The sequence below is a fragment of the Typopeltis vanoorti genome, chromosome 10 (assembly GCF_054136105.1).
Source record: "Typopeltis vanoorti isolate ZY-2024b chromosome 10, IOZ_Tvanoo_1.0, whole genome shotgun sequence".
Lineage (NCBI taxonomy): Eukaryota > Metazoa > Arthropoda > Arachnida > Uropygi > Thelyphonidae > Typopeltis > Typopeltis vanoorti.
In genome coordinates this window covers 21131900-21157959 of record NC_143558.1, presented here as the reverse complement: position 1 = coordinate 21157959, position 26060 = coordinate 21131900, and the positions used below count along the sequence as shown (strand labels likewise).

Sequence of the window (26060 nt, the reverse complement as noted above, 5' to 3'; positions counted from 1 at the left end):
GTATAAACAAAAATGGCTAGAACATTTAAATTGAATGAACAACAGCAGATTACCAAAAATATTATACAGATACAAAATAAGTGGGGGAAAAAAGAATCAGAAGACCAAGAAAGAGATGGCATGAGACCAGAACAGGCCACTTGGCCTAAAATCCATATTAGGAAGAAGAAGCACAATCTTACATGTAAAAGTGCATTATATATAAAACATCAGGCATTCATAAGTAAGATTTTTTAAAAAAAATGTTCATACAAAACAGACCATCAAGCGAGAAAGAAAGTATTAAATAATAGTTTTTGTGAAATAACAATATGTTAATTATACGAACTAAGAAAACTCTATGCCATATATTTCTAACAGTTCGCTAATTTGGGCTGAATATCCCTTTGCTTACTGTTTAAATGATATTCAGCCCAAATTAGCAAATACCTACAGTCAATAGCAACTTAAGTGATAGAATTTCTGAAAGCCACTTTCTACAAAAATAACACAGTCATGAAAATGAAGTTCTATAAAGTTATACACTAAAATGCTTTTAGGAGCAGTCTTTTAAAGATTAAACTAAAAAATAATACAACACAAATAAAGAAACCTTATGCAAAGAAATATATAGCAAACAATATGTGGTGACTAATAACATTTATAAAACGTGTGAAAATTCAGAACAAAAATTTCTCTGAGAATGCAGTTTGTTCTAGAGACTCACGGAATTCATATAATGGTGAAACAGAATGCTGCGAATATGAAGGAAAAAAGAAACTGTGTTCAGCAATCTCTGGACATGTTTCATTTGCTTTTCTCAGGCAGGCCATATGGTAATCCATATGGAAAATTTTTCCAAAGCTAGCAAAATGTTAACAACTTTTCTTGCTCAGTGTACTACAGATTAGCCCTCTTGTGAACAGCAATACCATAAAAATAAATAATACTAAACAGGCAAATGAAACAGTCTCAGAGCTATGCATCAAGGTACAGTGATTCAATCAGTAAACAATCCATTGTTTATAACTTTAATTGCTGTAACTCAAAATAAGGCACAAAAGTTATTAAAAGTTTAGTATTTTTGCTAATGATATGACTACAAGATTAATTGGAAAAAAAAATCTATTTTAGTAGCCACTAAGAGAATCAAACAATGACTACTTTTGCAAACAAGGTGCTATATGCTTCTTCAGGTTGGAAAAGTGAACAAGGATTACAAATCAAAGCATTTCTTAGATAAACCATTAGAAAGGAAACAATAGTGCAAGGAATGCATAATGCATGTCATACATCATTTGTTTTCTAGAAGTGAGTTAACTGTTGGAAAAATTGAAAGCAATCTTATTAATAACCATCTAGATATTAATAAAAGTAGGTTGACACTTCTGAGTGATGGAGCTATGTGAGTGAATAACAGTAGTGAATTCCTTAATACAGCATGAAAGAAAATTGTCTTCCTGATAAAGGAATGGTGGATGCATAACCAATCAGTGGTGTGATTTATGGTAGATGAATGATATGAGAGAGAGTCCGCATGGTTAGACTAATAGCTGTGCACTTCGCAACCATATGCCTGGAGAAGGAGTGTCCTAGGTTCGATTCCTGTCAGTGACGTGAGGAGCTGAAGAATGTTCCTCAGCCATAGCCAAGTTAGCCGGTCTTGGGAGTGGACAGTAGGGTTTTTCCCCAGTTTATTCTGGGGTTTTTGATCCTGCAAAGCAGGCAACCCTGCTTTGAGAACTCAACACTACGGACATAAGATACACCGAGGCGTAGAGCTGACCACCTTATCCTGTGAACGGTTTGAGGTCTGATGATTAATAAACCCTCGACACTGCAAGGTAAAAGAGGGGTAAAAGGAAGATGAGATGAGATGATATGAGAGACCAAATTTCTCTTTTCTTCTGTATGCTACGTTCCTGAGATGCTCTTTCTTTCTTTAAAACTCCTGCTTGACTGACCTATGTATGGTAGACCATATGAACAGGGGATTTCATGAACACCTTATATTTAAGGGAGAGGGCAACTTCTTTTCAAGATCTAAGGACAGTTTGATGTGAGGTTAGCAGTCTCTATATACAAGTGACCTAATCTTGAAGATAATTCATGCACAAACTTTGTCTGCTGATGCTTGAGTAAAAGGTTAAAAACAAGAATATACTTTGTCTATTATAATTTGCTTTCTGCTTATGACTAAGCAGAAAAACTTTCTATCTGATAGCAAGATTCCTAATGCATGAATTAAAAGCCCTCATCATATTAAATATTGGAGTTCTGCCAGGAGATAACATTAGAGAACAGTAATTTTTGACGGTGTTTTTCAAATATCCATTAAGGATAAACTGGAGCAAAAACTGGAGTTCTTTTAGTTTACTTTCATCTTTTAATAGCAACAGTGCTTTTTCTGAGGGTAAATTATGCTTATTTTCTAGAATGAATAGTGAGGAGAAGAAGCATGAAGACAGCATCCAGTGTGGTGTGGACTAATTTAAGTGAACATCAGCAGAATTCAAGATATATACCATCAATATAAGAAGTATCAATGGAAAAGAAATGGAACTGGAAGAAAAATTAGAGAAGCACATGTTGACATAATAATTGCATGATGGATCTGAATACTGGGTTAGAAGTAAAACAGTTGATCAAAGACTAGAGATAACAGATATGAGAATTCTGAGAAAAATTAAGAGAAAAGAGGAATGAAAAGATAGCATCAATAACAGAATCATATTAAAAATAAGACATTAGGAAGGAAATTGACAGTGCTAGCATTCAGGAATGTGTGAGCAAAATGAATCTCAGTTGGTATAGTCAATTAAACAGAATGGGAGAGAAAAGAGGAGAGCAAAACAGGTTTGATGGCAGGAAAAGAACCCAGAGAAAGAATAAGATCTAGGTTGATTGCTGCAGTTAGTAGTGGCTTAAAAGACTGAAATATAAAATCTGACAATATTTGAGTTCTGACAGATAACAGAATAATTTAGAGGAAAATTGTTGATAGGAAGTTAGTACTACAATAACACCTTACATTATTGCAATTATAGTATTCTATATAACTCATGAGGGTACATATCAAGAATTTGATGGTGATCTTAGAGACTAGAACATAAATAAAAAATAATTTTCCCATCATTTTCTAATTGTATTTTAAGATGGAATGAATAAAGAAGTTATTTATATCAGAAACATGTTTTTGAACTAAGAAAATGTCACTGACATCATATCACTTCCAAATGACAGGTTTTAAACTGATTGATAAAGAATTCAAAGAAAAATTTCTTTCTCAAGTCAACACAAAATCTGACAAATCTACCATAAATCACACCATCGATGAAAACACTGCTACCACCATGCCTTATCTAGAAGGCAACTTTCTTTCATATTATATTAAGGAATTCATTCACTCACATGGCTTCCTCGACAGAAACAAGGACTTATCTTAAATGATGTTTGGAAGTCAATAATAATATGCTTTAACATGCTTGATTTCAATTTTTCCAATAATCACCTTGAAAAATTTCTGGAAAATAGATCCTGCATTACTTGTGCCTCATTTTAATTGCAATCAAGTTTATTGATATGTTTTAATTTGTAATTCTTGTTCACTTTCTCTTGTTCACTGAAATCAGATTCTCATTGGGAAAAATTCAAAACTAACATTAAACAAGCAGCACATGAAAAACTGGGACAGAAACAAACTGGAAAAAAAAAAAAAAATGGACCCATGGTAAGTGAAGAAATAAGAGAACTATCAGAAACCAGAAAAACTGCATTTAATACATTTACAAGATAAAACTAATATAGCTAAATATGAAGAATATAAAATAAGAGAAAATAAATAACAAAATAAGAAAGCAAATATTGAGAAGATTATTCTAAACAACTGGAATATGACTTTTACAAAGCACACAGAAACAAGTATGGAGAATAAAAATTAAAGAAAAGAAATTTGTCAATACATAAATATATATCAACTGATTATGTTTAGGTACCAGAAAACACAAATGAAATTGAAATAAGTAATAATTTAATATATCATCATCTCAAAATTGAGAAATAGGAAATCAACTGGAACTAATGGAATTTATAATAAATTCCAAAATATGGAGGTAAAGAAATAGCCGAAAACATGAGAAATTTAATAATACATATATCTTTGAGGAAAGATAGATTCCCAACGAATGGAGAATGAATATTACAATTATTCAAACCCCAATAGATATGTAGAAGTTTTAACATACAAATATCAATAGAGAAATCAAAAACAATGGTAACTGCAAAAGAACCAATCAGATGTAAATTAGAAATAAATGTAAAAATACTGGAACAAGTAATGAATTTTAAATATCTAATAGTCCAATCAATATTGATCGGACTATTGATTTATATATTTAGACATTTTAGAAACATCAAAAATACAACACGCAAAATGAAAACATTAAGAAAAACAGTTAATAAAACAAAATTTGATAAAGTAAAAAAAAAAAATGAAAAGATTTATGAAAAATATTAATTACAACCCATAAAAGCATGGATAATCAGATCAGAATGGAGTCAGCATGTTAATATAGGATGTACCTAAAAAGAATAGTTAATTAGCAAGAGACTGGAAACCAAATATGAAAAGACCAGTTGGTACACCAAAAAAAAAAAAAAATGGAAAGACAGACTACTTTCATTGAGGTATTGGAGATTACCAATCTGAAGCTTAAAGCAAGAAGTTCACTTTTCCAATCTGTGTGAAATTACCTCTTATGAAAATTAATAGCTATTAAAAATAGTTTTTTTGCCTCAAACATTTAGTACACTACAAGATCATTAAAGTGGAATAAAAAAAGTAGATGCTAGTCAAGATATTATTTATAAATCCTACAAAGAAAAGGTAGGTCTCTGTAGAACTACTAAACACAAGATGCTAAACAATTTCCACTGTCCAGTGCAAAACAACTACTATCACCAATATTCTTTATTGGAAAACTAGTGCCCATTACTGGTCTGAGAAATTTAACATTTCTTTCTTCTCTTCTTTTTATGAGTAGTCTTTTGATATGTCAAAGTGAATATCAACATGTCTTCCATTTCTAATGCAGTTTAAAACAAATCCAATAATGAGCTATTACATAATATACTATAGAACTATAGAAAACTTTTATGAAAAATGGGTTAGGATATTTCTGAATCAACTAGCATTTTTTTAAAATAATAATCTCACCTAAAAAGAACTTACAGCATATTAGTACAATGAGTGGATAAAAGATTAAATAATCCAGAATCCTGCTCTAAAGATCAAACATAGTGCTTTTTTCAAACCATTTCAAGACCTCCAACAAACATCATCAAAATCATCTACTGCAAGACATTTAACAAATGTCCATGCTACATTCTATACTGCATGAAATACAGAATCTCTTTTTAATGGCTAACGTATGCAAAAATACCATATTAGAGAAAAATGAACTAATTTATTAAGTCAAATTTGTTTACTTGAACGATGAAAACCTCATATGAAACAAGCATCCTTGGAGTACAAAAGTAGTTATCAGAAACATAAGCCACTAACAACCAGCTTACCATGCAGCTCATGATTTATAAGGCTCAAATGGGTATATGCTTAACAGCCACTTACTTTGCTACATAAACTAGGAAATGTTATGTATCAAACAGAAAGAACCAAATCTTAAGATAGATTTTTTATAAAGCTAATAATTTTCTTATAATAGCATTTGCTATTAGCTTTAGTATTTGCTTGAACATATAATTCAAAACTATAACAGAAAAAAAACTGAAAACTAAAGTTCTAGTGAGCAGGGGTGGCTATAGAGGTAGCATCGGTAACCTTATGTAGCAATACTTCGGATCAGAGGAATGCATGATGCTACTAACTACAAAAACATCTTTTCAGATTGTGAAGACTTTCATATGGCACTGTTGTTTTTGACCATATGATCCTGTATTGAGGAATGTTCAAACAGCAGGTTTGCTAGATCCAACTTGTCATGAAGTAACATATTTCATATGGTAGTTGTTAACAGTTCTTCCTATATTTCCATATCAAGGAAATGTATAGTCCTTGATGCCAAAAGGTGGATCTGTCCTTAGAAGAATGGATAAGAACTGAAAATAACAGCTAGCATCCAAAAAAAAAACACTTTGGTAAAGAATGAATCAAACCTGTTTAGTAATTTGGTTTGTTTTCAATCTCTTTTTATAGAAAATCTACACAAAAACTGGAAACAAAAATCACCCTTCCCAGTGATACAGTATCAGCAAGGCTATCACATTCAATGCATACTCTTAATCAAACTCAATTATCTATACATATCCTCCAACTATATAGCAACAGCAAGCCTATATACAGCCCATTCCATTAAAAAAAAAAGAGAGAGATCAAAGTCAGTCATCAAACTATATATTCCATTACCCCCACAAAAATGTTATAGATGAGATCATCAACAGTCACTTCTTTCCACCAAGTAATTAGTAGGAATGCTAATATGGATTCAGCTGCTCTTGCTCTTCAGTAAATCTCATAGCCAACATTACCCATTTTTGGACACAAGTCAGGGAAAGGAATGGGGAGGTGGGTGAGCTTGACATATCCAGGACATCTGACTGGGTCTGGACAAAACCTAACTTACTAAACTACCATCTTATAGTCTATTGTCCACTCTTTGTAACTGGATTGATAATTTCTTCTCTGGTCATTCATTACATGTCATGGTGGGAGATTTACTATATTTAGATTTTCTCACCAAGGGCACTCCCACTCTTCCTCCTATACATTACTGACCTATTCTCACTAAGCACAAATCATATCTATTGCTTTGCTGACAATTCCAGGAATCTTCTTTATTTGACAAACCCTGAAGTTTGCCAATGATCCAAGATCCTCCATGTCTGTTTAAGACATGGAGGATACCTTTTAAATGCCTTGCCATTCTTCAATAGGGTAAGGCTACTGAACTTTGCTACCAAAAGATAGTCCTGTCTTATTTCTCATAAAAACTGGGTTGTTACAAATTACAACTGAAGCAACTAAGACAAGAAGGCCAATATTTCTCTTAATCTTGCTTCATTTCCACTTCTCTGCAGATTATGAAAGATCTCCATGAAGATTAGATTTTGTTTCCTCAACTGACTTATGCCTCTCCTAGCATAAAGACATCAGACCCATAGCCTCTTCAGTCTCCAAAAAACTTTGTCTTATATGAAAAAGTTAGGGCGATACTTTTCATCTGTACACCTAACACTATATAAATTCCAAATTTACCCCAAAACTTGAATACTTTGCAATTAATAGTGAGGAACTCAAGGCTCTATATTTTTACCTATACTTTTTCTTCAATACATCAAATGACCTTCTTAAGCTAATTGTACATCTGATACACAGACCTGCAGATGATAGTTTCCCAACTGACAAACTTGCAAAAAAATAAATAAACTGTAAAAATATGGTTGTTCAGTTGTATATCTTATTAAATCTTTGTCTCTGCTGTGCTTTTGTAAAATCTATTCACAACTGTTTTACTTATTCAATTAAATCTTGTTGTCTGCACCTTTGTGAAAACTACATTTTATTTTGTTTCAATTCAAACTTTTTCTTAACTTTAACTTATAGCTCTTTAACTTTAATCTTAACAGTCATATTCCGAGTATATAATCCATTGCTTGATTTACTCTCTTAGCTCACAATCTTCTCGCTCAACTTATTTCGCTTGTCTCAAGGCTGCAAATATTATTGTTCTTGTGTGCAAAACTTTCAAAACTAAGAGAATGCCTCAAGCTAGAGCCAATCTCTTTGTCTGAACAACTGGTGTTATTCTAAATTGAATTTTGGAAAATTTATTTGATTTCTAGCTGCCACAAAAATTCGTGGATAGGATATGATTGTCCTTTCGAAAGAAACTTCTCAGTTAAGAGAAGTTTTCTTCTCTTAACTGAGAGAAGAATTGCCATTTCAAGGACACACAGATTCGAATTTTATGAGCAGTGCAGTTGGTAACAGGAATCAGGCAAATTATTTAAATAAGAAAACAATTTATTCATCATCAAGAAAACGTACAAAGGTTAAAACTAAAGGCTCAAGTAAATCAGGTTCTATGCTTCAATGACAATTTTCAATACAAATTATAATTACTACTCTTATGAAGACAATTCATGTAAGACCACGTGTCTATAATATTTCCTTTGTTAACACCTTATCACACTTAGAGCAATCTCACTTAAACTCAGGCATAGCTAATAGCATTAATATTAAACACGCGATTTCACCTCAAAATTTAGCTGTCTGAGTTTTCTCTCACATATAATTTAACAAGACCATTCAAAGGTTAGCATAAATCCCTCAAGTATCATAACAAACAAACTTTCTACAAGTCAGCATCACAATTCTGTCTATAGCTAAAACAATAGAAAAATCTTACTTCATAACAGTTGTCTAGTCCTCTCTGATTGATCCTTGGAATCACTTCCTTCTAGGAGTACAACATTACCTTCCGACCTTATGCAACGAACACGGGTACCTTCTCCGGGATTTTTGAGATCTCCTCTTACTATTTGCAAGCGTCAGGAACTTGGCGGCATTGAACTCCAGTATCTACTTTCTTCTAAGAACAACTTAAATTAGTTGTTTCACACTGCTGGCATCTAATGGCTGGAAGGCAGGTACTGTTGGCGATTGCTTATCATCTTCCACGATGATTAGCAAAACTCTGTTGCCATAACGTACATTGTATCCTGGTAACTGCTCAACCCTCGCTGACCGCATTGCCTTCTGGATCCCGTAACTCTCTCGTCAGAACTCCGCATGAGCCCGTAACTTCTCGCTGACCAAACAACAACCACTCTGACAAAAAAGGGCCTCTTCTCGCCATAACAAACCCCCTTTTATATGGCTCTGATGACCTTGGGTTCTGCTACATATTAATCCTCTGGGTATTACGTTGTTCTGCACCTGGTAACTTCGTGATTGCAGTTGCCCCAGGTCATACATTAATACAATAATCTGACTGGAATTATTTTTGTCTAGAAGTTTCTTTAGACACAAATTAATTCACCATTGACCTTCTTTGTTCTTTTACAAAAACTTTGGGCAGTTATATTACTTCATAATTCACAACATTTTGAATGAAATTTTGATTACCAGTAATATAAGGAATTTTTTGTATAAAAATCCTTCTATACATGATTTTGGTGGTGGTAGATGTTATTGAAAGTTTTACAAAACTTTCAATAACATCTACCACCACCAATTTAAAATCTACAGATCTCTAGAACGATTTTCTGTTTTTTACATTTCACATTTTTTAAAAAATGTGAAAATCTATATAATAGTAATGATCAAGAATGAAATAAATGAGCTAGCTGCTGTTTCAAATGTTATGCAGTGAAGTACAATTTAAGTCACAAATATTCTTTTAATTTGAAGAAGACACTATTTTACTGAGTTCTTTAGCACAGCACACTAGCTCTTTGACATACATGGCCTTCTAGCTATGTATACCAAAGGATAATTAAAGATTATAATATCAATTATTCTCAAAACTGCACTGCAATAACAAAAAATAAGTAAATATGTTATTTACCTAGCTCCTGTAATATCTCCTTCTTCACAGTACTTTGCAATCAGCCTCTGATATGTAACCTAAAGTGATTGAAGAAAACCTTAACACACACACATACTCTTACAGACAAATACTGTAAGAAAAAATTCAATTATTTAATATTATATAAATTCTCTTTATATCCAGGACAACATATAAAAAATTTGATACTTTCTTAAAAGGTATAACATACAGATCTCCTTCAAAGCCATACCAAAAATTAGCTATCCTTATCTGTTTAGCAACAGATCCTCGCCCTCATTTAGATCATTTGGACAACTGAGAAAAATAGCTGATATTTATGTGAAAGAACATGGAAACTATTATGTTCATCATGTACACTATCCAGTTACAGCAGTTTTCCAGGGTGAGAGAATTCTATGGATACAGATCATCAGATCCAGTGTGTGTGTGGGGGGGGGGGGGGGCTCCTTTTTTTATACAGAAGCAGATATAAATCTCAGAGACCATTTCTAGAATCCACCACAGCACTACAATATGCATTGAGAGTTTCAGCAAGATTCCATCACTGCAACCAGATGTCACTAGTTATGACTGTAGGAGCTACACCTTTTGCACTCTGTTTATTCCTGCTGGTGTACATGGTTGCACGTATTTAGCATATTTGTTTGTGCCCATGAAGATGTCTTGATGGCCAAGGTGATTGGCCTAATATATTAATAGCTAAATAATTTTAATTAGCTAATTATTATCCCTAGGCATGTATTTTCTCCTCTAAACATTGATATGTGATAATCAATATCTAAGCATTATATTTAGAATGTAGTAAAATTCTACTATATTCTAATTATTATTATTCCTGACACCTCCAAGAAGTCCGAAGACTCATCGCGGGAGGACACCTACAACTGTCTCAACCACTACACCGAAAATCTACTACGAATCAATGCCATCTACCACCCACCTCCACCACAACTGTATTCTATGTCTGTAAATTGTGTGTGTTCTGAAGGGCCGATTTGCCTGTATGTGGGATGAAAAACTCGAGTTTCCGGGAGAAAAAACCCTGCTACCTCCGTCTGAGAATGGTTAACTCACTTTCGATTGAAAATCGTCCAGATAAAGATTCCTCCTGTCGCGACGAGAATCGAACTTAGGCCTATTCCAATCGAAGGGCAAAATGTACTGTCATTCTTCCAATTGCACTATGGAAGTAATTATAGTAGAATTAGTAAAACAAATTCTACTATAAACAAATAGTTTTTATATCACAAAGAACAAAACATACTCCTTTTTATGGCAAATCCCATTGCATAAAAAGTTGAACACTTGCAACATGTTAGCAGGAGAGGTGGGCTAGGGACTAGATAAATGATGATGAAAATCATCTACCACATAGACTTTCAAAAATACTTTGCCACAATATGATGCAAACATGAAGCATTCTGTGGCAGAGCACTTTATCCATGAAATCACCAAAGCTAACATGTTGATACAAAGATAACAGGACACGTGAAATTTTATAACGAAAACTTACCCTATTGGGCACAATGCCTTTTTTTTCCATTTCTGCAAGAAATTCTGTTGGAGAAAATTTGAATTCATTTTCCAGGTAGACTTTTAGTAAAGCATTATAATGACTCGCATCAAGTGGACAATCTGCAGAAATAGAAATTTGAAATGACCATTACCATCTACTATCACTTTTGTAAATAAATATATTTCCAAAATTCATACTATTAATATAAAATGCATTACATATAGAGTACTTGTTTGATTGCAGAAAATTAAGTTAACTTTTGTGAAAACAAAACAAGAAAATAAATATATAAGTGAAAAATTAACTTACTAAGTTCTTGAAGCTTATTCCAAATGGTATTCACTAACTCTGATCTTACTGAAGGATGTTCCTCTGGAAGAAAACTACCACAACAACGAATCAAAAGCAGGCCTTGAGTTATATCTACAGTACCTATGGAAAGTAAAAGTACAAATAATTTCATTAAAGAAAGAAACAGAAAAATCTCACAATTATAATCAAAATCAAGTAAGTATCAAAGAAATTATAAGAACTGTAAATAAGCACTGTGAAAATATTTTTATACTATATCTTCTTCAAGTGTCATCCCTAGAAGGAGGTTGGCAACCATGTCATGGAACCTTTTTCTTTCTTTTGCTGCTCTGGAATATTTATGGTAATTCAAGCCAGTCCAGTCCTTAATGTCTTCAAACCACTTTCTCCTGGGTCTACCTCTCCCTCTTTTTCCATCCAATTTCCCTTCTAATATTAATTTCTGAATGCCTTCTTGTCTAGTTAGATGTCCAAAATATTTAAGTTTTTGCTCTTTAATTATTTTCATTAATGTTCTTTTCATTTTTGCTTTCTTTAAAACATCTTCGTTTTTCATTTTCTCTGTTCATGGTATTTTCAACATTCTTCTGATGGTCCACATTTCGAAAGCTTCTAATTTTTTCTCTGCTTCTTTATTTAGAGTCCAAGTTTCACTGTTGTAGAGACGGCTTGACCAGATATAGCATTTTATTAATCTTTTTCTTGCGTCTATATTAATGTCTCTGGATGTACAGTTTTTATATCAGTAAAGGCTTTTCTTGCTATCTCTATTCTTTTTTTTATTTCTTTAAGGGAATTTCCTTTGTCTGTAAACATTTGTCCCAAATATATAAAAGACTGAACCTGTTCAATTTTCTTTTTGTTAACAGTTATGTTCAGTTTCTTATTTATTGGTTCTTTTGATATAATCATGCACTTTGTTTTCTTTAGGTTAATAATTAGTCCCATGTCTAAGCTTCTGTTGTAAATTTCTGTGATTAAGTTTCGAAGATCATCTTCAGATTCAGCTATAAGAACTGTGTCATCTGCATACCTGAAGTTGTTGAAGTTCCTACCTCCGACTTTTACACCCTTCAGTTCTGAAATATTTTTAAAAACTTGCTCACTATATATATTGTACAGTAAGGGTAATAAGACACATCCTTGCCTTACTCCTTTTTTGATTTCAAAGTTGCCAGAATATGTATTTTTATATCTTATTGAGGCCATTTGATTCCAGTATATATTTGTAATTATAAGTAGATATTTTAATTTTAACCCATTATTCTGTAGGATATGTATTAATTTCTTGTGATCTATTGAATCAAATGCTTTGGTGTAATCAATAAAACAAAGATATATGCTTTTCTGGTTGTCAAGGCTTCTTTCACATAATGTTTTCAAATTGAAGATTCCTTCTCTTGTACCTTTGTCTTTTTGAAAACCTGATTGAGTGTTTTCTATTTCTACTGACAAAGTGCCATTTATTCTTTCTAGGATTATTCTCAGTAGTAATGGCTTGTTAAACTTATTAGTCAATATTCTGTACATCCAAAAGTTCTTGGAATTTTGGGAATAGTGACAAAGATGGATTTCCTTAGATCATCAGGGATGTATCCTGAATCATAGATGTTATTAAAAATAACCTTTAGGTCATTAAGTGTGTTTTCATTTACTTTCTTTAACAATTCAATAGGGATATGATCAGGGCCTGGTGTTTTACCTGTTTTCATTTGACTTAGAGTGTATTCTATTTCTTCATATGTAATTGGTTCACCATCCATATTTTGTATATCTGGTGCGTCTGTGCGATCAGAGTCAAACAGTTCTTTTCCATATTCTTTGCATCTTTTTATGATATCTTGTGTCTCTAGTAGCATTTTTCCATTTTGATCTTTTATACAAGGATTATGGTTGAAATTTTTCTTTTTATTTGTCAGGGCTTGGATTGATTTATGCATTTCTTTACTATTGTGTTTCTTGTCCAGTTCCTCTATTTCTTTACATTTTTCGTTTAGCCACTTGTCTTTAGCCTTCCTGCATTCATTTTTTATAATTTTACTGAGTATTCTATACTGTTGTGTACTTTTCTTTTTTCATTCATAAGTTCTAGTATTGAATCAGTCATCCAGGGTTTTTTCTTATTGTATTTAATTTTTGGGATAACCTCATTAGCTCTCTTATATATTGCACTTCAAAAATTTGACCACCTGTTTTCAATTTCCTCTGTGTTACAAAGTATATTGTCTTCTGTTTTATATCCTATATGATCTAATTTCTTCCTAATTTCTGAGTTAAACACCATTATGTTGTCAGGTATATTCAGAGCTGTGAAGTCAAGTCTTTCAGTATGATTGTTTTTAGAAATGTTTTTTAGTTTAATTTTTAAAGTGGACACAACAGGGTTATGGTCTGAACCTATATCAGCACCTGGGTATGTTTTTATGTTGGTTATATTATTTTTGTATCTATTATTTATCATTATGAAATCTATTTGGTTTCTTATAGAGTTATCTGGGTTTATCCAAGTATACAGTCTGTGCTTTGGATGTTGAAAAAGTATTCATTATGCGCAAGTTGTTTTGAATGCAGAATTGTATCAATCTCTCACCTCTTTCATTTCTGTCGCCTAGTCCAAATTTTCCAACAACTGAATTTTCTTCCCCTTCTCCAACCTTTGCATTCAAGTCACCCAAAACTATGAGTATCTCATTTGATTTTAGATATTCTATAGATTTTTGTAAGTTATTATAAAAATCTTCTATTTCTTCATCATTGTGAGTCATCATATGGGCATAAACCTGGATAATTATGATGTTAAAAGGCTTTGCAGCTAATTTAATAAGTATTATTCTTTCGTTTATAGGCCACAGCCCCATTACACATTTAAAGATGTCTTTCTTAATCATGAAACCCACTCCATATTCATGCTTCTCTCCACCAGAATATACAAATGTAAATCCCTCTTTCTCTAGTTTTTCCATTTTAGGCCATCTTGTTTCTAATTGCCATCACATCAACTTTAAGTCTTTTTATTTTCTGTATAAGGTTGTCAAAATTCCCTAGTTTACATAATGTTCTCACATTCCAAGTTCCAATTTTCAAGACTCTGTTTCTTGTTTTCAAATGAGGAATACCAGATGCTAACCTTCCTTTCGGATTTAAGTTGACATCATCATGGAGTGCACTTGCAACACAAGTTTTAATCACAGTTTCAGTGTCTTCTTCCCTGTAACTATTTACAGCTTGGGACGTTGCAGAGATTCCAACTTCCAAAGCATAGCCTGTAAAATATTTCCATTTCTCCATGGTCGACTATAGAATAGAGGATAGTAACGTGGTGAGGCACCGATCTCTTCCACATCTGCAATAGCCAGCTAACTTGGCTCACTTTATCAGCCACTGATCTGTATTCAGAAACTTCCGCATGCCAGTTGTTTCACATTGCCATTGATATACGAATTCTTCTGCCAATGATGAAATAGCAAATGTCACTGCAGTCCTAACATCTCCCACACTGGTCACATAACGTCTTGGGAGATGCATTTTATAGCTTTCTGCAAGCTCTTTGCTTAGTATCAATTTTGCCATGACTCATTATGACACCATGTTTCCCGGGGGGGGGGTGTCAATGTGAAGGCATGATACTAAGACTTCCTGGGTATGGCCCTCCGGACTTCACCAAAATATTGGCACTGCCATCTATATCAGTTCCATCAGGATTTTTGACCGTGTCGTAGGTTGCCAGCCCACCACGGAAACCCATCCCAGGCTTAACTGTGCTCAACATGCTAAAGCATGACTGATGGCTAGTCAGCCAAGATCCTGGTAGGAGAACACAGCTAATTCCGCCCTTATACTATATCAGTATGAGGATAATGGAGAAAACAGTCAGCCAAATTACTAAAACAGGTCAAAATAAATTGTATGCATACCTGTAACACTTATTCAAACACAATCATGAATATAATGTTCTCAACCTTTTTAATGATACTACCCACTAAACAGCAACAAATTTTCCACAGCCAACCTATATATGATATGCATATTAAGACACATTAGTTGTAATTGCAGCTGTATGAAATACAAATATGAGAAGATGAGGTTTATTTCAAACATAAGGCTACATTTATTATCAACCCTATCATCCATCTTATTCTCTTCTGTCAAGATGGGTTGACTCCCTCAAGGATAAGTCTTCCATCCTTCTCTGTCCAAAGCAAGCTCTTTCATACCAATAGTTTGAAGTCCAATGCAGTTTTAAGAGTTTTATGAAATGTTAACTTTGATCTTCTCCTGGGTCTTGTACCCTCAAATACCATACTAGAAAGTCTGATCAGTTTCATTAGTACAATGTGGCCAAACCAATAGAGTTGATGCTTTTTAACTATGTTAAGAATTGTTGAATTAGTAATATTCAAATCCTGTAGAACTTGTGCATTAGTCTTATGTTCTGCCCAATGAGTTCTGTTTATTTTCCTGAAGAACTTTGTTTCAAAAGCCAACATTTTCTTCTCTGCTTCTTTTAAGGTCCAAGTTTCTGCCCCGTAGAAAGCTGTTGACAGTATGACACTTTTGTATAATTTTATTTTTAAAGTTGGAGGAATTTAGTTGTTTTTCCAAATTTTATTAAATTTATTCATCATTGCCCATGCTATGGAGAGTGTGTTTTATTGTTGCTAGGTCAGTTAAATGTAAAGTCAAATATGCTCCTGCGCCTAGATGATTTCTTTACATTGACTTTATAATCATATTATAATTTCTGCAACTTTCTTGCAATTTTGCAAGCTGTTATTATTATTATTGAACTGAACTCATTCACACTAGATGCATTCACTACCTCTAAAGGCAAACTATTCCACTCACTGCTCTGCGAGAGAAACACTTAGCTTTTACCCCTTTCTTGACTGCAAACAAACTTAATTTCCATGGATGCCCAGTGTTCCCTCCTGACCTTCCTTATAACAAAAAAAAAATAAAAAAATTTCATCAGACCATATCCTATAACACCCATTCAGAAGTTCATAGATCTCTATCATATCACTTCTTTTTCTCCTGTTAACCAGTCTGTAATCCACATACTCGCAATCTGTCTTGCAATCATACCCATAATCTAAATCCCATAATTCCAATATAATCTTTGTAACTTTTCTTTGCATCCTTTCCACAGTTTCTTTATTGTGTACAGACCAGGTCTCCTGGTTGTCAGTTTATCCTTACATGTCAAGGTTTGCTTCAACATTGCAATTATCCTTTGAGTTGTATTTGCAATCTTTGCTATGTGACCTTTGAACTTCAAATTCCTATCCACTTAGGCCAAGATCCATAGCTTCATCAGTCTTTTGTAGCATAATCTTGCTTATGTAATATGCCGCTGGAAATCTCGTCATGCCAAAGTGCATAACTTTACACTTAATACCATTAAACTGCCAATAATTTTCGTTTGCCCAAATTTCCAGCCTATTCAAATAATTCTGTAAGTGTTGGATATCAATAGCATTCCTGATTGCCCTACCTACAAGAGTGGTCTGAAAAGTTCTCGGCCTCAATCATAGATGGCAACGCTATCGGCACGATTTTTTTTTCTAAGTTGGTACATCTGTCATAAGCATCCATGTGAAATTGCAAGTCATTCTATCAAGTAGTTTTTTTATACATCTGTCTGAAGCAAAAGTGTTGTCTGTATCCCTTGAAATGGATAAAATTGAGTATCGTGCAGTTATAAAATTCTTTGTAAAAGGTTTAATGCCAAAAGAAATTCATTTGAAGTTCATAAAAGTTTATGGACACTCTTCTCCTTCATTTTCGACAATTAAGAAATGAACTGCTGAGTTTAAACATGGCTGTACCAGACTTTTTTTTGATCTGGCTCACAGCAGATCAAAAATGCACTCGCATGAAATCTCTGAACAGTGCTTGGAGTGTTTTAACAAGAATAAAACTGATTTTGTGCATCAATTTATTACTATGGATGAGACTTGGATTCATCGTTACACACCAGAATCCAAACAGCAGTCAAAACAGTGGACAGAAGTCGGTTGTTCAGCGCCAAAGAAGACTAAGTCGGTTCCATCAGCAGGAAAGGTCATGGCATTGGTATTTTGGGATGCTAAAGGCATTTTGTTTATTAATTATCTTGAAAAGGGTAAAACAATAACCAGGAAATATTATTCCAATCTTTTAATCAGACTAAATGAAAAAATTTGTGAGAAAAGACCCAGTTTGCAGAAGAAAAAAATCATCTTTCATCAGGACATTGCACCTGCCCACAAAAGTGTTTTGGCAATGGGAAAATTAAGGGATTTGCACTATGAATTGTTGGAACATCCACCCTATTCTCCAGATTTGGCTCCCTCTGACTTCTATCTCTTCCCAAAACTAAAACTCTTCCTCAATGGTCAGCGTTTTTCTTCGAATCAAGAGGTGACTGCAGCTGTAGAGGGGTATTTTGCAGATTTTACTGAGAACCACTATAGGAACGGGATAATGGTGCTGGAGCATCACTGGAATAAATGTATGTCTTAAGGGAGATTATGTTGAAAATGAAAAATGATTTTGAAATTATACATTCGTTTATTCATTGTTAGGCCGAGAATTTTTCAGACCACCCTCATATCTTCACATCATCAGAAAACATTGCATATCTCCTTAGGACTAAACCCTAAGGTACACCACTAGTCACCTTAAAATCTGAAGGACTCACACCCACCATATACCATTTTTGATATCTATTTGTCAACCATCCACTTATCCAAATCAGTTTATATTCCAATCCCATATTCTCCAGTTCATGCAACAGCCTTTCATGTGGTATCCTATTCAAATGCCTTAGCAAAATCCAACATTAAAATAGTTTATCCATTCCCTTTATCCAACTCAGACATAACATTGTTATAAAATAAGCAAACTGCTAAAAACGACCTTCCTTTAGTAAATCCATGTCGTTCCTTGTAGAGCATAGCTTGTCTATCTATCCATTCCTGTATGCGAGTTCTTTCCAACTTCTTTAAAATCTTCACCACCACACCAGAGATACTGATAGGTCAGTAGTTAGATGCATCAGTTTTTGTGCCACACTTGTACAACAGAACTATCATACATTCCTTCCATTCCTGAGTTGAGACTCTAGTTATACTAACATATGAAAGGCCTAGCCAATTTAGCTGAGCATTCCTTTACATGCATGTTGATATTCCATCTCCCTATTGACAAATTCTTATCCAGGTTATGCAACAGCTCTTCATCTTCATTCTCAAGCACCTCTATCTCTTCATCCAATGTGGTACTGTGCACCATGTTACATATGCCTGGTTGATATATCTTAGCAAAGTGAACAATCTCATTAGCTTCTGACACTTGAATACTATCTGCATTTTCTTCTTCCTCTTTATAGTGCTTTTATCCTACTGATGCAGGATCCACTATGATTATGCGACTATAAGAAACTTCAATCAGTTTGTCACAGAGTAGTTTTGGGGAAGGGGCAGGAACAATTTTTATGACTGTACATGGGCGTGTTCACGGGGCACCGGTTTGTCTGTTCTAGGGGACGAAAAACTCGAGTTTCTGGGTGAAAAAACCCCTTACCTCCATATGAGACTGGTTAACTTACCTTTAGTCAAATGAGACCAGATAAAGGGTTCCTCATGTCTTAGACAGGAATCAAACCCAGTTCTTTCTGACTAAAGGGCTTCATCTATACTGACTGAGCTACGGAGGATCTGAGTACCCTCTGCATTCAGTAAAGTTATTTTTTCACATTCATTTGAATTGCCTCTAGCTTGCATAACCAATTTCTTTTCATTATCTGGATTAGCTAGCTGCACAATACTCATTACTTTTCTGGCCTCTGCTTTATATATTTCATAACTCCTCTCACTCTTATTCTCACAATATTCTTTCCACATCATCTTCTTCTTATGGATTATGTATGCTTAAGGTTCCATTTCACTCCCACCTTCTTCAAACTCTAGAGATACATTCAGATACTGCCTCATTTAAGCACTTTTTCAAAAATTCTCATGCATTGAAGACATCTTTCCCATTCAGTAATTGATATTAGGGAACTAAAGATATTCTCCTGAATTGATTATAATTTCCAGCTTTATAGTTCAGCATGTAACATGTTCTAACTTGAACATTAATATAATTAGATACTTCCCAAGAAAGCACAGCATGACCACTGTCACCAACTGACAGTAAAATAATCATATTCTTAACACGTTTAAGACTCCTTCTGACACTGAACAAATCTAACATTATTTGACCCGGAGTTCCTTCTTTCACATGATGCTTGAAAAAGCAGCAGATATTGGAGATTTGATTTGTTATCTGTTATAATTACTACATCATCTGCATATATGATATATGTGATTGGTCTTCCATTGACTTTTATCCTTTTGTCGAGGACAATGAGTTCTTGGACGAAAATGTTAAAAAGGCATGGAGAGAGTGGGCATCCTTGCATAACTTCTCATTTAATTTCAAGTTGATTAGTTGTGATAATTTTATATTGAAGTAGTGCACTTGTATTCTATTTTGAACCAAAGATCTTAGTGAAAAAGATCATTGGTTTTATTTTTTAATATTTGAATAAATTCTCTACTGACAGAATCAAATGCTTATTTAAAATCCACAAAACAGCAATAAAGGCTCTGAAGAGTAAAGTCACAGTCATTTGTTAATCTGTTATATATATATATATATATATATATATATATATATATATATATATATATATATATACAGGGTGTTCGGGATAAATTTGACAGTTTCGTAAGGAAAAAGAAAATCTTCTTTGTATCTATTAAATTTAATGAATTGACAAAAAAACATTACAGGCAGAGTTAATTACAATACTATCAACAAGATTTACTCAAAATAACCACCATTAGCATCGATCACAGCTTCAATTCTGCTTCGGAACCTCGAACAAGCTGATGCTACAGTCTCCCTGGGAAGGGCCGCAAAAACTGTTTTAATTTTATCCATTAACTGGGCTTTTGTATTACTGGAAGTGCGATTGGTGTCTTTTTCAACTGCGCCCCATACAAAATAATCCATGGGGTTAAGGTCTGGGGAGTTTGGAGGCCAAACATTTGGACTGGTGAAGTCGTAGAAATTTTCAGACAACCATTTTTGACTTTTCCCAGAGGTGTGGCAAGGGGCCGAATCCTGCTGCCATACATATGGCCTACCATTGGCTACCCTTGTTATCCAGGGCTTGACTACAGTTAGCAACTCCACGAACAAAGCCCGAATTCCAATGCCAGGGTTCTTCAACACCTGTTCCTGCAGATTTGCGAGGAATTCTGCTGTACGAACGCAATCAGATCGTCTGCTAGGGATCTTTCTTCTTGCTACATCCTCGTAGTCACCATTTCAAGTCTCTAGTTCATGCCTGATTGTTTTTACTGTATTCAGGGAGCATTGGGCAGCAGTCGTAATATCCTTATTTTGATGGCGGGCACGAATCATCATGATACAAGTTATTCTCTTCCATGATTCAGGTGGGTTCCAGCTATCCATCCTTTCTGACATCTTGTATATGAATGAAGAAGGGTCCAAACTTTTAAATGAAGAGAAGTGTGTGTTAATACATGTAACTTACGGAAAAATATAATTAATTATAAATATGTCAAATTTATCCCGAACACCCTGTATATATATAAAGCCAGCTTGTTCTTCTATTAGCTGCCTGTAAATGATGTTATTTAGATGATTATGTATTACTTTTACAAAGAATTTGTAAGAAAGGCAAATAAGAGTAATTGGTCTATAATTATTACATTTTTGAACATCACCTTTTTTATGTATAGGCAAGATTTTGCCTATTTTACAGTCATCTAGGATATTCCCAGTGAGAAGAATATTATTGAAAAGTTTGATTAATCATCGACTTCATTTAGCATTATCAAGAAAATATTTTGTTTTGTTTTTTATTTAAAAAAAATCCCACATAACAGGTTGCAAATTCTATAAACATATTATTGTTATGGGGCAAAGTTATAAAGAGATTCATAACCATACTTCCTGAACAGTGGACACTGCAGTACTTGAGGGTGTGGAGAAGACTGTTCCAGAAGAGAGGAATGGGACTTAAAAAAGAGACTGAAATGTTATAGTTCTGGTGGGCTGGAAGTAAGATATTTTATTTAGTAAATGACTATACATGCAGAAAGTGATGCTACATAAAATGGAAAAGGCATCATAGTTTAAAAGATTCTGAATCCACAATAAAGCTTCAAGTTTAACATAAAAAAAAAAAAAGTCTGAAAATAAGAGAACACAGGACAGTCAGTAACAATATATATGAATTAATGGAACGGACTAAACTGCCACAATTACAGTATTCAGTCCATTTCCATTTATGGAGCATCTGTTTGCATCTCTCATGTCCTGACCTGATCCAGTTAAATGTAGACCACACATCTTGGAAGTTCAAAGCCCTTTAATCTGGTAGTTGGATCAAGAACATAAGTTAGGAATGTATTCAGTCAGTAAAGTTTCCAAGCTAATGCAATCAACAGTCTCATGCAACATTTTTATAGCAGTTCTCCATGCAGGTGCAGGAAATGTCTTCATACGTGGGCAACTCACAATTCTCAATAATTTTATTCCATAAGTCACCTTTAAGCCCTGTGTAATGGAAGAGCAATAGTATTAATGCTATCGGTTAATAGGAGGAGTTCAAGAAAAAAAACTGGCCCAAAGTCAAATTGACTTTGGTCCAGTTTTTTTAATAACCACCACCACCAATAACAATTGTGGCATTTCAGATATTCAGGTCACTAATACATACATCAACATTTACCAATCTTGTCCAATAGAATTAAATGGAAAGACAACACATACATTCACAAAAAGAAATTATTTAACTAATCACTAGACATACTGATATCATTTAATATTATATTCATATTACAGTTAACACAAAAAATTATGCCACAGATCACTAGATAGTTAACATCAACTAATACTGAAAACACAAAATTGGAGATCACTAGAAAGCCCACATAGCAATGCTCACTAAATAAAATAACAGAGGTTTATTAAGTTTACAGGATCAGAAAAATTTTGGCTGTTATTATTAGGTAATTTATGTCATATATTTTATATATTCAAATAAAATCATTAAAACAATACTTTGTATTATTTTAAATACACAAAAAGCAAAGTTTAGAATGATGTAATGTGGAATAACACTGAAATAAGTTTCAAAGTATTATTTGTCCAGGAGAGCTGATTTCTTGCTATTCCATGCAGTCCATTGGGCATTCAACATGATGTAGGGGAGTACGAGAGTAATTTTCTTTGACAACGTCAGATCTTCCTCTTCTGTACAGTCATTTTTGAATTAATTTTCTCCTACATAATTCTTTTAAGCACTCATCAATCAATTTGAATTTGTGTGATTGAAGAATACCTTTTCCTCTAAAAACACCACCAAAAAAATAGCTAACTCAGAGAGAAATACAAAAAACATCGATACAGTTGTAAAAGTAACAGAAGACTGAAAAAGGGAAGAATAATGTACTCTGAAGCTACTGGTAGAAACATAGAGGGGAAAAAAAAATTCAAATACGAAATAAAACTTCCCTCATGTTGCACTTCATTTTTAAAAAGCAATTAATAACCAATTAAATTTATGTACTGGTTAATAAGGAGTTCACTCTACTTTATTCTTTTAAATGACATACTCTTACATAAAATTATAAATTTAGATTATTCATTTGTGAAAGAAACTCACCAACTTTTTTCAGCTCTTCAAAAATTTTTTCTACTTCTCCTCTTGATACTCTTCCTATCCTTTTGGCATCTAAATCAAGCTTATAAAAGATCTTATTCAAATAACTTGAATGATGAGAACTATTCCTTTCAGCTGCAAGATTAATTCCTGGTGCAGAGGAATATCTAGCAAAGTAATACAGTATAATCAACAGTACATCTTCAAGTAATTAAAAAAGTGCAATATATAGCACAAGTTTAATATGTCAAAATGGAATATGCAAAACATTTTATAAAAATCAAATCACATTTCATAGAAAAAAAATGACTTTACAAGTTGTGTGTGCAGAAAGTAATACAACTATGACGATACCTTAAGCACTATCATCGGTGTAATGTTTATTAGAAATTAAAGATACCAAGAAATTATATTCTTGGTTTAGTCCCTTATCCAGGTGTAAGCAAACAGGACCAGGCAACTTGTATATAGAGACTAATGACTTCACATCAATTGACTTAGTATCTAGTATCCCATAATGCAAAGCACATATCCTTACAGACTGTATAATGCTATGCATTGTGGGAAGGGTCACTACCCTGACCAGTTTCGAACTTTATTGCGGTCTTATCAGTGGAGCCAGACTCAGACATGGTACCAAAGTTGAAGTAATACAGTCATATTTCCATATACAAGTAGCCAAAAGGTGTCACACCTTATTATTAAAATACTCTGGATTAGAGATGGATGTTGGAAGTTTTCCCACTTGGTTATACTATAAATTAAAGAAACCAAGAAATTATATTCTTGGTTTAATCCTTTATCCAAGTGCTTACACTTGGATAAAGGATTAAAGTTGCCCAGTCCTGAAGTTACTTCATGTGCAAACTCTGTTTGCGCATAGAGGCTAATGACTAACAATTTAGATGATGACTTTACATCAGCTGCCTTAGTATCCCATCACTTATTTTACCTTGGTATCACTTCTGGATCTGGCTCCTGCTGATGAGACCTCAATCAGCAGGAGCTGGGTAGTGACCCTTCCCATAATGCACAGCATTATGCATGTCCGTAAGGATATGTACTTTGCATTATGGGATACTAAGACAAGTGATGTGAAGTCATTAGCATCTATATATGAGTTGCCCAGTCCTGAAGTTACTTCAGGTGCAAACTTTGCTTACACTTGGATAAAGGATTAAACCAAGAATATAATTTCTTGGCATCTTTAATTTATTCTCTTGGTGTTTATACTGTAAAGCACCATTATGTATAACCAACAACATCTAAGGCTTCAATATGTATGGAGTATGGATCACTTACATAAATACTTTTATTACAGAATTTTCATTCAACATGTCACAATCATCGCCAGTATCATTTAAAAGATGACAATATCACAAGAATAAGCAAAAGAAGGATTAAGGATGGAGCCTCTGTAGCTCAGTTGGTAGAGACGATGCCCTTTAGATGGAAAGGCCTGGGTTCAAATTCTGTCTAGGATGCAAAAAACCTTTATCAGTTTTTCAATTGAAGATTAATTGGATAAGGATTTAGTGGCACAAGAAATAAGGAACTAAGATCATACTGTGACAATACAGATCATAGCAGTAAGCAAGGTATTAATTACCTGATGAAAGATAAAGCAACAGCATAAACAGATATAGAAACAAGTGTATAAAAAAAAAGTGCAAAGAAAGGTATAAAAAACATATATAAAACCAACAAGATATTAAAACCCTATATACAGACTACACTTTATAAATACAAATAACATATATGATATATATACACAATCTCTTTCTCTCTATATATATATGTTGATTTTATTTAAAAATGACAAAATTACTTGAATTTTATCTTAATAATTTTATCATTAAGATAAAATCTGCCTGAGTGTATAGGGCTCGGGTAGATTCTGAACGTGACTAAAATAGTCACCGAATTCATTGATAAAACAAGGACAGTCAATTAAAATGTGCATGATGATTAACTGGCACCAAGAATTCACACGTTACGGGAAATAAGGCTGCAATATCTGCAGCTTTGTTTCCTTTAATCCCAACATGGCTTGGGATTCAACAGTGCATATCCTAATGTAGCTCCCATAACTGAGAGAGAAAAAAAAACAAGTTGGATGCAAGAATCCTGGATTTTTCTGCAGCTCTAGCTTCCTATTGCTGGCATTTCTGCTGTGATGGTCAGGTAGAGATTTTATTGCAGCATATACGAATTGCAGAGTTTGATGGATATGGGGAAAAGAGGTGCTATGATAGAGACTTTTAAGTTAGTGAGAGGATTTTATCAGATTAATCAAAAGGGATTATAAAAAGAGTGGAAGGTGAGAGGGAAAGAACCACAGGCAATCCCTGGAAGTTATGTAAGAGTGTCATGGTGAAAGGTGTGAGGAGAAGATTTTTTACAAGGAAAATTGTTAGTGGATGGAACACATTACCAGAATGTTAATGCAGGAGTGTCAATGATTTTAAGATTTAGTATGATAAATGTTGCTATTTGAATGAACCTCCCACAGTGAGTCTATCGACTCCATGGAGTGTAATAATAATATAACAGAGACAGCTGTTGGCATCAAAATAACAAGGGTGATTCATTTGCCTAGCCATATAGACTAGGGATCCGTGAGGTTTGAAATGTTCCAGTTGCAATTCTTATGGCCTGATGGTGGATAGGGTCCAACCATCACAAGGTACTCTCTCTGGCAGAAGCATAGACTTGGGATCTGTAATCAAGTTGAAGTCAAATCAGTGCACAGTACAATGTCAGAACTTGACATGTGATGTAACTGGGATTAGAGTCTGTCCTAGTACAGGTTCTGATTGTGGATGAAGACCATGTCAGAAGCAAAAATGCACACAATCTGTCTTCTGCTTGGAAAATCTGAACCCATTCACAAGCACCCATTTTGAAAGATGGCCAATGCCTTGCTATAGCTGTCTTT

At 33.8% G+C, this 26060-nt stretch overlaps 1 protein-coding gene across 1 annotated transcript in view; it reads right to left on the bottom strand.

Moving 5' to 3' along the window:
- LOC150102216 (leucine-rich PPR motif-containing protein, mitochondrial-like) overlaps positions 1-26060 on the bottom strand; it is a 394112-nt gene that overhangs the window by 350982 nt on the left and 17070 nt on the right. Inside the window, exons 2-5 of the mRNA XM_090399109.1 lie at positions 23126-23289; positions 11395-11517; positions 11083-11204; positions 9567-9625 (exon numbers count right to left, since the gene is read on the bottom strand). Of these exons, the coding sequence (XP_090255235.1) occupies positions 9567-9625; positions 11083-11204; positions 11395-11517; positions 23126-23289 (468 nt within the window). The remainder of the gene's footprint in view (positions 1-9566; positions 9626-11082; positions 11205-11394; positions 11518-23125; positions 23290-26060) is intronic.